The sequence below is a fragment of the Epinephelus fuscoguttatus genome, linkage group LG20, assembly GCF_011397635.1.
Source record: "Epinephelus fuscoguttatus linkage group LG20, E.fuscoguttatus.final_Chr_v1".
NCBI lineage: Eukaryota > Metazoa > Chordata > Actinopteri > Perciformes > Serranidae > Epinephelus > Epinephelus fuscoguttatus.
Genome location: NC_064771.1, coordinates 19,015,880 through 19,030,118, shown reverse-complemented (window position 1 = coordinate 19,030,118; position 14,239 = coordinate 19,015,880). Strand labels below are relative to the sequence as shown.

Below are 14,239 nucleotides of genomic sequence, written 5' to 3'. Positions count from 1 at the left end.
TACAAAGATATTGTTAACATTAATGAGCCAAAAAGCTCAAACATGCAGTCCCAACTCCAGTTTAGTCCAGTCTGGTCATACTGGGTTTGGGCATCAACTCTGAGCTCTACTATAGGATTATTTGACCTGTGAGGCTACGAAGCCGGAGTGTCCTGAGCCCCTGTCCACCCTGAGTGTTTTCTAGCACAGCCAGGGCGTAGCTGGAGTTGTACAGCTGGCTGCCTCTTATGATCCGAAGGTTGTCCAAAGGCAACAGACTCACTGACACATGGGCTACAAGTACATAGCCCTGTACCTCCACGATCCCCTGAAGAAGAAAACAAAATGATGAGTCAGATGTGGCAACAAAAACAAGTGGCCTGGCTAAAACAATTGGAGCGAACTCAGCTAAGCAACTTAATATGTGACTTTAATTCCTTCTCATTTGTTTAATAACTCATAAATATGCTTATTTTGGGTAATTTTATGCAGTCATTATTACAGAACAAACACACTTTGTATCAGAGGTCGCGTTAACCAAATATTTTCTGTCACTGACTGAATGTTTCTAACAATGCTGAAAAAATAATTTTGACCAGTTAGAACACTGAGGATGATCTACTACAAACAAAAAAGACTAACACAACCTCTGCTCTGTATCTACCTGTAGGAAGGATAGGTCAGGGTTTCCATGAAGATGTGTGATCTCCAGGTTGCCGTGGACAACCTGGCAGCCGGTGTAGAGCAGCTTCAGGGTCTCGTAGTGATTTTCCAGGCTGGAGGGCAGGGCCAGCTTCATGTCTGTACCCAGGCATACTGCAACACAGATAACACAAATACTATTAAAACCTTTTTCACTAACATTCAAGTTTTACTGTCATTAAAAATCATTTGGAAAGCAAGCAATATATGAAAAAAGCAAACACAAAAGCCTTCTTCATCAACACTGTGAATGTTTCTGTCCACTCAAGACTCAAATTAATTCCAAGAACTACTTTTAACGACCAAAAAAATAAAAGAATAGAAAAAAAAAGTTAATTAAAAAAAATCATCTTTAACTCCTGGAAATAAAACTTAGTTGCTGCTTTTAACAAAATGTGGTCAAATTTAATGAGTGCATGAGCATTTCAGCGTGATTGTGTAGGATGTTAACGATCTAATGATGAGAGTCAAAATGATTTTTGACTCTCATCATTGAACTCCCCAGCACCCTGTCTAGACTGAAAAAATTAACCTTCCATTAACTGCAATGAAAACAAATGTATGATACTGACTGAACTCACTGAACTCATTTAATTACTTTAGGGATGCACAAGCAGATAAATTATCCACGATAATGGGACATTTTTATCATTATTTATTATTCCAGTAATGAAATTACAGATGATAAATAGCATAGATAACAGGAAGCCAGACTGCTTTCACTGACTCAACAGGGGCAGCATCAACAACAACCCGGCCGGCTGACTCAAGAGCAAAACATAGCTGCGGGTGTGGACCGTCTTTGACCATCTTGACACATAAAAATCTGGGAAAATTTATTTCTGACATTTTATCCACCTTGTTCCTGGCCCCCATGATACCTTGCATGAAACCAGTGTTTTCTAATGGTAACAGTTTGTTTACAGTACTCTATTCTTCTTTCCAAGAGCAATTGGGAAATAAAACATTGAACACATCACCTGTTATAGCTCAAACAGTATTATGTGATCATACCTCTGCCATCTCTGACAGCCATCTCAAAGCATTGTGGTCTTTTTCCTTTTCAATCTAGCACGCTATCAATTAGCTTGCCTTGCTCCGTTAAAATGTTGTTAACTTAAACATGGCCCGAGCTAGCTTAAGGTGAACATCTGCTCCTTCTAAAGATGATTTCTGATTTCTGATGACTTATTAAGAGATACTAATACATTCAACAAACTTTTAACACAATTCAGTATTAACTTTAGCCCCATGTAAAGTGAATAAATGTGGTGTTTCCCAGCTAATCCTCCGCTCGTCTGCGTTAACGTTTTTTACATGTTTTGTTAACTTCTGACTTATTAAAAACTGTTCTGAGCCAAACATGATGCTGAATTTAGCAGCAGACTTCAGTAATAGTAATATAAAGTAGTAGTAAAAGAAATAACTTGAGGCATTCATTTCAGTTAGCCACCAAGAGTAGCCACTGGGTCTAACCACTGACAGTCTATGGGACTAACTAGCTTACTGCTACATCTGCTGTCTCACAGGAAGTTGCGCATATAATCATTTCTACAGTAGTGCCCTCAGGAATAAGGTAGATAGACAAAACAATTAGTTGATTAATTCCAGGAATAATCAAGGGATGTAGTAAGAGTGAAAATAATCATTAGTTGCAGCCCTAGAATAAAGTTTTAAACTTTTTGATTATATACTATAAGTGTCAACTCTGCAAAAAATAATTATTTCTAGACAAAATATTTAAATAAAGTTGATTTTCTACTTCTTAAATGGCTTCAAACTTCGTTCTCTTACACCTACAGTAAGACAGAGTGTTGCACATTTATAGTTACAGGCAGGGGACTTTGTGTTATATGTTGAAAACTCCAAATAATGCTGACTGTAAGTGCTTGGACTTCACATTTTGACTTGGTAACTTTTCACAAGTGGCCTTGACTGGATAAAACACAAACCATATGCGCTACGCCTCAGTCTTGTCTCTTGGTGTCTATGATATAGTTTCCACTGGCAGCAGAGAGCACAGATTCCCCACAGTGGGTCACACACAGCATTACATTCAGGGTCATGCAGCGCGACAATTCACGGGGGCTCTCGCACACACATAGCTCCCATGCTTTAGCAGGCAGTCACACAGTGGACAGTCCCTCCTCTGCTGAGGTTATAAATGACTTCCTCTGGCTACCCTCCAACAGCCCTTCAATAGTCAACCCACTTTTACTGATTGAGCCCCCCCCCCTCCCCTGTGCTATCTCTGTCCCTCCTTTTGGAAAAAACGGCTGAAGGGGTTCATATACATCATCACAGGAAGAGGAAGTGCTGGCAGACGGGAGGGAGATTTTCATGATACACTGAGGTTTAACAAAGTTCAGCAGATATGTGCTCAAGACAGTTTTTTATCATATATGTGCATCCACCACGTGTAAGGTTTCCTGGTGATGGCTGCACACTCAGAACTTGACTCCTGTAAAGACATACTGGGTCATAAAGCGTAAATAAAGTCCACATTAAAATCTGACAGCTACTGCGGCAAATGGATCTATGATTAATGGAGCGGCGGCCAAAAATACACACCCAGTCGTTGCAGCTTGTGTCAAATATCAAATCAAATGACTAATCACTGCCTCCTTCAGTGATGTCATCATGGAAAATAGTTTCACGTGCCAAGCCAAGAGGGGAGTCGTGTTTTTATTCTCCAGCATTTAAATCATTTTTAACAGGACAGAATATCTAAACAGAAACAAAAACCGGCTCCTTCAAACTCTGTGATCACCACAAACTGCCGCACACACATGCACAAACAACACAGACAGCTCCAACTCGGGGGATTAGGTAAATGTGCCGTAACAGAGAGCACAACAGAGCAGATTTTCCATTTCTAAAAAAGTGTGTGTAAAGCCAGTTCTCAGCTTCCTCCTCTTTTACTCCCTCATTGTTTGCTCTCCAAAAGTCTCTCAGCAACGGCTGTGTGTGTGCATGCGTGGCCTTGTGAGGAGCTGCCCACCCCTCCATCCCCGTGGCCTAAAATACTCCCTCTTTTATCATTTACTTTGCTCTATCTGCTCACTGCCATGTCACTATCACCACCTTCCTCTTTTTAATTCACTCAGGACTTCTTCCGTACCTGCTCCCAGAGCCAAGTTCACTCAAAATTTCCCCTCTCTTCTCCCATTCATTTCTTCCTGTCAGTTTCTCTGTGAGTGCATGAGTCGTTGCCCAATTCTTTTTGGACTCTGGAAAGTGTCATTTCACAGGAATGTGTGTCTTTGCATATCTAAAAGATGACACACATGCATGTGTTTCAGCAGCGAGGGGGTCGGGAAGGGACCAGGTTGTAGTTCAGAGTCTTGCTCAAAGACATGTAAGCAACCTGTGACCCTGCAGGTCACAAGACGGTCTCAGTGTCCAGAAGGTCACCCAGTCAACACACACAACTAATGACCACCACTGACATCCAAGCACACACACACACACACACACACACACACACAGAGTTAAACATGTTAGTGCTGGTTCTGCGCAGCGTACTGTGGCAACTTGGCCCTTGAAACTTTCACTGGTCAGGTGTTTCTGTGGTTAACAAGAGAATTTCCTGCCTTTTGTCCACATTTTCATCATTTACTAGCTTACAGTCAAGTCCTTCTGTGTTCAGTGAGGCTTCTGACATACCAGTTTTTAACATTTTTCTTAATTTATTCAGTGAGAGCCCATTTCCTGGCATTTAGAGCAACCAAGCAGTTATTTTGATCTTATTCAGTGCTGTGGTGTAAATGCAGAGACAGATTTTAATGCATCACAGGAACTTGAAAAGTAGGACAAGAAAGTGATTTGTACAACAAATTGCCGAGCCTCATCAGAAGGCAAATGTCTTTATAGTTATCTGAAAAACTTAACTCAAAGGTGGGGTGAAAAGTTTGCCGTCACAGAGAGCAGGAAGATGCTAAATGTTTAAATATTGATGTATATAATAATGAATGTTTGAATATGGGGTAACAGCAGCACACAGTTTCAGACTGTCTCTCCTGGAAGACATAGTGTTGCACATGTTTGTACACAAATAAGAGACAGAGGTAGCTGTGGAAAGAATGAAAACAGCTTTAAGTTTTGTTTATGTTCACACAAGACAGCGTGACGTGGGCATCTGTAGATGGTGCGCAAGCTACGAGCATGCACAGAGGCGTTTATGCTTAATGCACTGTTCACTGCAATATCCTCCAAACGACAAGCAGCGTACAACAAAATATTTTGTGGACAAGCAAGAAGTCAACAAGTGTTGGCAGAAGAACATCACGAGATAAGTAGGTCGCCTGGCAACAGTGGTAAACACCAACACACCACCAAATAATGGCAGTTATGTACTCTAAGTATTACTGTAACTTAACTCCAAATTGGAAGTATCTCACTTTCTTTCTACCACTTACAATCTCTCATGTTCTTACGCACCCTGTGACTGTAAAATTTTAAGCCATTTGACTGTCCCTGTGGCAAAACCCTCCCAGCCAGTCTCACTTGAAGGTGTCCCTGTTTAATTGAAAGGCCCAGTGTGCACAGAAGGTACTAGTTACAAAATTCAGAGGTGCACAGCCAAGCACCACAACAACTTTAAGAGCTTTCACAGTCAACAGGAAAGACAAGATGAAGTCATTTTTTGGTGCACAAACCTCACACAAGGGACACTACAGCTAATGTAATCTCAGTTTAACAGAGAAATTCAAACCTTGCTTGCTTTTTCACCTTTGCACAGCTGACCAATCACAGCATGAAGCAGGTGTGAATGTTGGGTTGTCAGTTCTTTGACAGTTGCAGAAATCCTGACGTCAAAAACGTGAGGGGTAGACTATCAGACTATCCGACAGACACTTTGGTTGGATCATATAATGGAATTTTCCAAGGTGTGTGCAGTGATTGGTCAACTGTGCAGAGGTGAGAAAGCATATTAGGTTTGAATTTCAGTAACAATGTATTAATATGTAAATAAGTAGTTATAAATTTATCGGTACGTGGGTGTACACACATACATACACTGGAAGAATTACGTATATTCATATTTTGTGTTTTTCATATGTTCAATTATTCAAATATAAAAAGACGGCAGGACAAGCTGATTAAGATATATATGTAATATTAATATTTATACTATTTTTTTGTATTGCATGGATAACTGGTAATTTAGATTATATACTAAGATTTCAGAGTTTTAAAGCTGGCTCTACGAGTCTCGCCTGACACAATGTAAGTAAAACTCCTTGTATGTATTTTTATAGTAGGAAAAGTCAGAGTCAGCCAAATATTGTGGTAAAAGGAGAAGGGATCCAGACTGTGTCACATCTTAAATATCTAGGAACTACTATCAATTCACAGCTGACCTTTAAGAAATGTGAAGCCGGTGTGTAAAACTGTAAAATTCAATCTAAGGAACTTCAGGTATTCCAAACCAGCTCCCCTTAGACGCGGCAAAAATATACAAGCACTCAATGATTTTTTCACGTATTTCTTACTGCATTACAAGCTGGTCACAATCTGGAAAAACAACACCAACAACACTCAAGGCACTGGACAAAAAACCATCATGTTATCACCACTGTAACACCATTCAAAGGCATAATAATTGTCCCATACCTACTTATAAGATTTATTACTGACTTGATGTGAGACCTAATCTGGCTCCCTACAGGAGAGGATGTGGTGACCGTAAACTGGCTGTGACTGTCTGTAAACTGAAAGCCAGCTTGAAGCCACACCTGTGTGTGGCAGCGTGCCAGTTAGCACAGGGAGTGTGCGCTTGTGTTTACCTGTGTGTGTGCGCTGACTGACAGAAACACAGTGGCAGCGATGCTACTGCAAGAGCTGGACTGAATCATGGTGGAAAAGCCTGCAGAGCGACACACCAGAACAGTCAACGGGATCCTCAGTCTGGCCTGGACTCTCCTCTAATGGATCAGATCCCTTCAAAGCTCAACACAAACACAACGAGCTGATCCAAAAGGACTTTCTCTCCTGTCAGTTTATTATCCCTCAGATTTAATATGTCACTCCTGATTCCAACACAATGCTAATCCTAGCGTGTCTTGCATAAACTTCACATTTCTCCCAACCTCCCTGAACGCATTCTTTCTTCCCCTTCATGCTACGGCCCAGGAAGAAAAAACAGGTATTGCTCAACAGACAAGCAGAACAGGATCCGTACTGTACTGGAGCCACACACATGAGCTCCTCACTCGTTCAGCGTGTCATGCGTCGACTATAATCACAAACACGTACACAAACACTCCTGCATCACAATATCTCCTGCATACTTTTTTTTTTTTTTTTAACATGTTTACTTCAGTTTCAAAAGCATCTGCAGCTGCATTTAAATACAGTTCATTTAAAGGGGAAGAACTGAACATGAACAGTTCAGACAAAAAGCCAGTTAATGATTAAAAGGTCATGAATCTAAGGCGGTGTAAAGACGGGGTGATATTGTGCAAAAACTTAAGAAATCCTCTGATACCAATAACTCTGTTGAAGTGTGGATAATCAGATGATAATTTACATAGCAGATGCTCATCACACTGGTCTGTGTGATAATGAAAGTTAAACTGAAATCATCATGCAGCCTGCAAGTACATAATGTTTTTTTTTCTGAGGGAAATTTGACTGTATGATTCAAGAACCAGGTTTTGTGTCATGATGCAAGTTATACGTTATATAATGTGAATCTATAACCTATCAACTCAGGTATTAGATTATAATATATAACCTGAATGTCTAATCTACCAATGTTATTTAATTTTACTAATAGATAGGACTGCAACTAACATTTATTTTTATTGTCGAGTAATCTGTTGATTTTTTTTTTTTTTTTTTTTCAATTAATCGATTCATTGTTTGGTCTATTAAATGGCAGAAAATGGTAAAAAAAAAATGTCCACAACTCAAAGATATTCCGTTTATTGTCATAGAGGAGGAACGAAACCAGAAAAACATATTATTTAAGAAGCTGGAATCAGTGAACACTGATGTATTTCCTAAGAAAAAAAATCACTCAAATCGATAACTAAATTAGTTGGCAATTAACAGTTGACAACTAATCAATTAATCGCTGCTGCTCTATGAACTAGAAATACTGGTACTGGTACTAGCCCAAACCAAGGCTGAATAATCACAATATTCATTACGCACAACGGTTGCAGTGATATACCAGTTTCAAGGTATACTGTGATAAAAACTTGTTTACTTATCTATAATATTGGGGGGAAAAAATGCAACTGGACGTTGAATCGTCCCTTTATGTTACTTATTTTCTTAGGGGAGACTTTTTACACATATTTCCATTAGCAAAATGGTTTCAAGTTCCAATCATAGTAATAAAATGTTTATTCAACCAAAATAATCCCTCCGTTTTCATTCCTTTAAGGGTCATTCTGACCGAAATTCTGTGATGCTGTGAAACCACGCTATTTTCTGAGACAGTTATTGTACCATAAAAATCTCATACCGTTGCAACCCTACACACAGAATTAATTTACAGCACTGCAGTCTATATTTATTGCAATAAATTCTAAAGTGATACTAAGTGCAATAGAAGATATTTCAAATACGTTTCAGGTGTAATTCTGTGCCAATTTTTAAATTGCATTAGCTTTAGTTCTTATTCTACAACAACAGACTGGTAACACTGACTCAGTATTAGTGAGGCACCATTTATAATGGGTTTGTAACAATGGTATAACAGACCATTTGACTACTTCCTCTGGGGGGAAAAAGTGCTGCAGACACCTAAATTGTTTTTATTGATAGATTTAATACTATTAATATTATCAATTGTTATTAATGGTGAGAAACCCATGTCTCTTTATACACTACCTGGTATGCAACTGATCAAATTTGACCTATAATAGAGCTGTTAGTAGCAAGTAATAACACTAAATGAAGGATGCATTACTGAAAAGTGGTATCAACACACTGAAGTACCAAAATAGCTCTCTATTATTATTTTAATAATATATAATTCTTCGAAAAGGATCAATGGCAATACTGAACTGAGATGATCATTACCTTTTAAAGTATTTTTCTGGCATTTTTGTCTTCGGTTTTTACAGCAACAATAGAGAGGTGACAGGAAATAAGCAACAAAGACCCCCAGTCTGACTCATATCAGGCACACTGCCACCATCTTAAAGCCCTCGGCCACCAGGATGTTTCTATTTCTGCATTATTGTCCAATTCTAATGACCAGAAAGTATTACATTGATAGAGGATGCAAACACAACCAACAATATTTTCCTCCTAAACACAGATCCTGAGTTTAGAGTTGGTCTCTGCAGAGGATGTGCACTGAAACTGAAATGATCAAGACTATTTTTATTATAAGGAAATAGTTCACGTCCTAAGAAGGCAGCTGTGATTTATTTTAAATCTGTGATTTCCTTGTACAGATTTGTCAGGTGTGTTACTTAAACCCGAGAAAAGCAAACAAGAAGGTGCTGAAAGTTTCCTCGGAGGCTGGAGGGCCACCAACGGCCCCTTCCTCTGCTCGCAGTGAGTTAGATCACTAACACGCAGACGAGACTGGTGAGTCACGGCCGACTGAGCTAACCTGCCACTGAGGGCGATTCAGTGGGACTTAATCACTTCACAGTGAGTTTCGCTCAATGGGTGCACTGGAGTGTGACAAGGACATGAACTCTGTGGATACTGAGGCCACCGACCACACACACAAACACACACACACGCACACACACAAAATGTTCTCACACAGGAGCAGCAGGTTGTTGGAATAATTCATTTGGACCACTGAAGGAAAAACACCAATCGCAACTGCTGACCTTTGGAATCATACGCTGGTTAGCCACAGGATGTGTGTGTGTGTGTGTGTGTGCGTGCGTGCGTGCGTGTAGACAAAACAATACTTAAGTAAGACAGAAAGAAAGGCTTGTGCATGATGCGTTGCTTAATTCAGCTGTTGCGGACCAATCACGGTGCTCACGCTGAGCTGATGCTTCAGAGATCGACACACTGTGGAGCGAAGTGCACCAACCTGTTCCCACCAACAATGCTGTTGTGTTTGGAAATCACTTCACCTGTGACTATTGGCTTTGTTTGTATGTGTAGTCGTAGTGGGGGTAGCAGCTAATAAAAGACAAAGATGCTTCACTCTGATATTTTTACTCACATCAGTCGAGTCAGTAAAGTGTAAAGAGGACTTGAAAGAATTGTTCCTCTGTAGAAATTTCATCCAAAACTAAAATGCAGTGATAAAGGACATGCACTGACCTATTTCCTAACCAGGGCATGTTGATGAAGTTCAATAAAGATTGCACTGGGAGGAGTCATTGATGTCAATATTTCTGCCATTAGCTTGCGACATTAAATGCTTTTAAATTTATTGATGACTCCACTTAAAATAGATCTCTATTGATATTTGGGCCAATGCAAGCGCCATTACAAACTAGAGCTGCAAATATTCATGTATGAGATGAAGTCTTTTGTCTTTAAATGTTAAAAAAATATCTTCTAAATGAAACAAAATCCCACATGCAAATTTGAGCTGCTCAACAATTTATCGGTTTGTTTTATCACGATAAACACATCTTGAAAGATGGCAACATTGCACTCTAGGATTTTTTAGTTAGTCAAAAGAGAGTATCAGTAGGAAACTTCAAAATGTAGCTATCCCTTTTTTTGCACAGATGAACTGAGACAATAGGCCCCTGGGCACAGATATGCAAAAAGCCCCACCACCTCATCTACATAAAGCGAGACAGACAGACTTTATGGAGGTTTTGCGTCTCTTTGTAGTTGCTCTGCATTCTTAGAGGTAATTTTGTGTCTTTTTCTTGGTTATTTGGTATCTCTTTGTAGTCTTGTGGTTGCTTTGGGTCTTTTTTTTGTAGTCGCCTAAGTGTCTTTGAGGCAATTATGTGTCTTACTGAGGTCATTTTGTGTCTCTTTGAGGTAAGTTTTTGTATTTTTAGGTCGTTTTATGTCTCCTTGTGGTTGTTTTGGTCTTTTTTATAGTAGTCTTGGTGTCTTTGAGGTAAGTCTGTGTCTTATGGAGGTAATTTTGTGTCTCTATGAGAGGAGTTTGTGTCTTTTAGGTCATTTTGTGTTTCCCTGTGGTTGTTTTTGGTCTTTTATAAGGTCGTCTGGGTGTCTTTGAGGTAATTCTGTGTCTTATGGAGGTAATGTTGTGTCTCTTTGACGTACATTTGTGTCTTTTTAGGTCATTTTGTGTCTCCTTGTGGTTGTTTTTGGTCTTTTTCATAGTCATCTGTGTGTCTATGAGGTAATTTTGTGTCTCTTTGAGATAAATATGTGTCTTTTAAAGTCATTTTGTGTCTTCTTGTGGGTGTTTTGGGTGTTTTTTATAGTCGTCTGGGTGTCTTGGAAGTAATTCTGTGTCTTATGGAGGTAAATTTGTGACTTTTTCAGGTATGTTTGTGTCTTTTTAGGTCATTTTTTGTCTTCTTGTGTTTTTTTGTATCTCTTTGTGATTCATTTGCATTTATTTGCAGTCTTACGTGTCTCCTGGTGGTCATTTTGAGTCTCACTGTGGTTGGTGCCTATTAATTTGACATTTGACATATTTCAAGTGAAGGTCAGGGGGCTCCCTCACACTTTGGGCCTCTGGGTTTGCAACCAGTAGGCCCCTTCAGTAATCCATTCATGTTTGGTGCAGGGTTGCAGCGATATACTGGTTTTAAGGTATACTATGATATAAAAGTTGATGGTTCTCATACTGTGTACATTGCTTTTGCCTTTTTAAGGGTAATTCTGACTGCTAATAATATAGATTCTGTAATACTGTGATACTGTGAAACTGCAATACTTCGGAGACAGTTATTGTACCGTGAAAAACTTGTTGCAGCCCTAGTTTGGTGCCTCTTGTGATCATGTCAATGTTCAGTTTGATCAATAAAAGAATGTTGGAAATGATTTCCTTCCATTTTTTCCAACTTAAGCAACTTGTATTATGCAAACACTTTATTAAATGCTCTCTTGCTTTGCATTATCATATGTATATTAAAAATTTAAAAAGGGGTAAAACATTGTAGGACTATGTTGCAACTATGCACTTGTTTGCACTTTCAGTTAGCTCTTGTTTTACTGGCATTCACTCAAGCTCCAAGTGTGACAAGTGGCCCTCTATCAGACAATGTCCTCTTTAGAGCCAGAAGTGAATAATTGACATCGTCATGATCCCTGGCATACAATGCGCTGTCTGTGATTGTTGGTTTGTTTTTGTTTACGCGTACAGCCAGCCAGCCTAACGTCCGCCTGCACGCACCAGTCAGCCTGAGTCTCCATGTATCTGTCCCCAAGCTGCAAAGCAGGTTCTCATATTTCTCACCTGTTTCACTGCTACTGCTGCTACTATGTCCCAGCACTGTTTGTGTGCGCAACAAAAATGTTTGGGTCCAAACAGTAAATCTGTGCTGAGGCTACTTTGTGACAGGTGTGATTTTTCTCCGTATCAGCGCTTCATAAATCCCACGAGCCTCAGCAGGGACTGAGACAGGACGAGGGCTCGCGCAGGAATGTGCTCCTAGCTTGAAATATGGACCGAGCCGAAACTCGAACATTCACCCAAACACAACACACTTACTCCACTTTTATATTCCATATATACAGAGTGTCTACTTTGTTGGAAGTGGAGGCTTTAAAGGCGAGAAAAGCTGTGAAAGTTACCCACCTTCTCTGGCCAACGCGCCCGTCACTCCGAGCAGCACGGCCCCGACAAACACCAAACTTCTCGCCGCCTCCATCTGCTGCGACCCGGCGCCTCTAGTCCATAGTCCAAAGTTGGCTGTTCCTACTGTTCCCCGGTGAGGAATGCCCGTGTTCTGGTTTCTTCTCGTAGCCAGGTTAGTTTTCAGGCACCTTCGGAGTTGTTCGTTTCCCAATCTCGGCGACTTCCTCCCTGGAATTCCGAACCCGTTGGTAGTAAAGCGTGACAGCGCGCGCAGAAGCAGAGGCGCGCGCCCGTGAAGGCCTGAGCGGGGAGTGGCAGGTTGAGTCAGCCCGCCCTCACTTCAACATGACTTATCAGCACACACAACACAGGCAGTGTTGCTCAGCACTCACACATCTCATCCTAGAAGATACTTCTCCAGTAAGAAAACTGTATATCTGTTGGTTTATTATGTTTTAACTTTAAAGTCACAGTCCACTCAAAAATGTGCTTCACTTACTTCACTTGGATGTTTGAGCTCCAAGGTGAACTCACTGACAGGTGAAGTGAATAACATCGATCATTTCATTACAATGCAATGTTCTGCAGGGAAACTTTTGGTCCTGGCATTCATGTGGATACCACTTACCTTACCTACTCCACCCATCTAAACATTGTGATACCAAGTACCCCGCCACACTGCAAAAACTGCTCAGGAATGGTCCAAGGAATGTGACAAAGAGCTCAGGGCATCAACCTCGCTTTCAAATTCCCCAGATCCCAAAATGATCAAGCATCTGTGGGACAAACCGGTGCCCCAGAGGTCCAATCTATAAGAGCCCAGTCCGATCTATGGTGGGGCCTCTGACCTGTCGAGGCATGGAGACAGGACCTCTGGGGGTGTCCTGTGTTGTCCGGCACCAAGGCATAGTGGACAGATTCTTTGAGTCCTGTGGGTTGGGAGGTAAGGTACCGGCATGCCCAATGGAGCTTCAATCGGATTGGGATCTGGGGAATTTGGAGGCCAGGTTGACGCCTTGAGCTGTCAGTCACGTCCCCTGGGCCATTCCTGAGCAATTTTGTGGTGTGGCATGGTGAATTGTCCTGCTGGGGGGGGCACTGCTACTTGTCCTTTTTTAAAAATTTGGAATCCATTAGGGAGACTCAAGACTAGCCACTGCTATTGAGGTTCGGCAAATTTTAGAGGAAATGGCGCCAGGCTGTAGATGTACAGTACAGGCCAAAAGTTTGGACACACCTTCTCATTCAATGCGTTTTCTTTATTTTCATGACTAATTACATTGTAGATTCTCACTGAAGGCATCAAAACTATGAATGAACACATGTGGAGTTATGTACTTAACAAAAAAAGGTGAAATAACTGAAAACATGTTTTATATTCTAGTTTCTTCAAAATAGCCACCCTTTGCTCTGATTACTGCTTTGCACACTCTTGGCATTCTCTGGATGAGCTTCAAGAGGTAGTCACCTGAAATGGTTTTCCACTTCACAGGTGTGCCTTATCAGGGTTAATTAGTGGAATTTCTTGCTTTATCAATGGAGTTGGGACCATCAGTTGTGTTGTGCAGAAGTCAGGTTAATACACAGCCGACAGCCCTATTGGACAACTGTTAAAATTCATATTATGGCAAGAACCAATCAGCTCACTAAAGAAAAACGAGTGGCCATCATTACTTTAAGAAATGAAGATCAGTCAGTCCGAAAAATTGCAAAAACTTTAAATGTGTCCCCAAGTGGAGTCGCAAAAACCATCAAGCTCTACAACGAAACTGGCACACATGAGGACCGACCCAGGAAAGGAAGACCAAGAGTCACCTCTGCTTCTGAGGATAAGTTCATCCGAGTCACCAGCCTCAGAAATTGCAAGTTAACAGCAGCTCAGAT

General features: G+C 40.7%; 1 protein-coding gene across 2 annotated transcripts in view; it reads right to left on the bottom strand.

The window, feature by feature from the left end:
• erbb2 (erb-b2 receptor tyrosine kinase 2) overlaps positions 1 to 12,639 on the bottom strand; it is a 37,104-nt gene extending 24,465 nt beyond the window's left edge. For both annotated transcript variants that reach the window (XM_049562734.1, XM_049562735.1), the window contains exons 1-3: positions 12,356 to 12,639; positions 644 to 795; positions 127 to 307 (exon numbers count right to left, since the gene is read on the bottom strand). In XM_049562734.1, coding sequence (XP_049418691.1) covers positions 127 to 307; positions 644 to 795; positions 12,356 to 12,428 — 406 coding nt within the window. In that variant the 5' untranslated portion in view covers positions 12,429 to 12,639. The remainder of the gene's footprint in view (positions 1 to 126; positions 308 to 643; positions 796 to 12,355) is intronic.
• Positions 12,640 to 14,239: the final 1,600 nt, after the last annotated feature.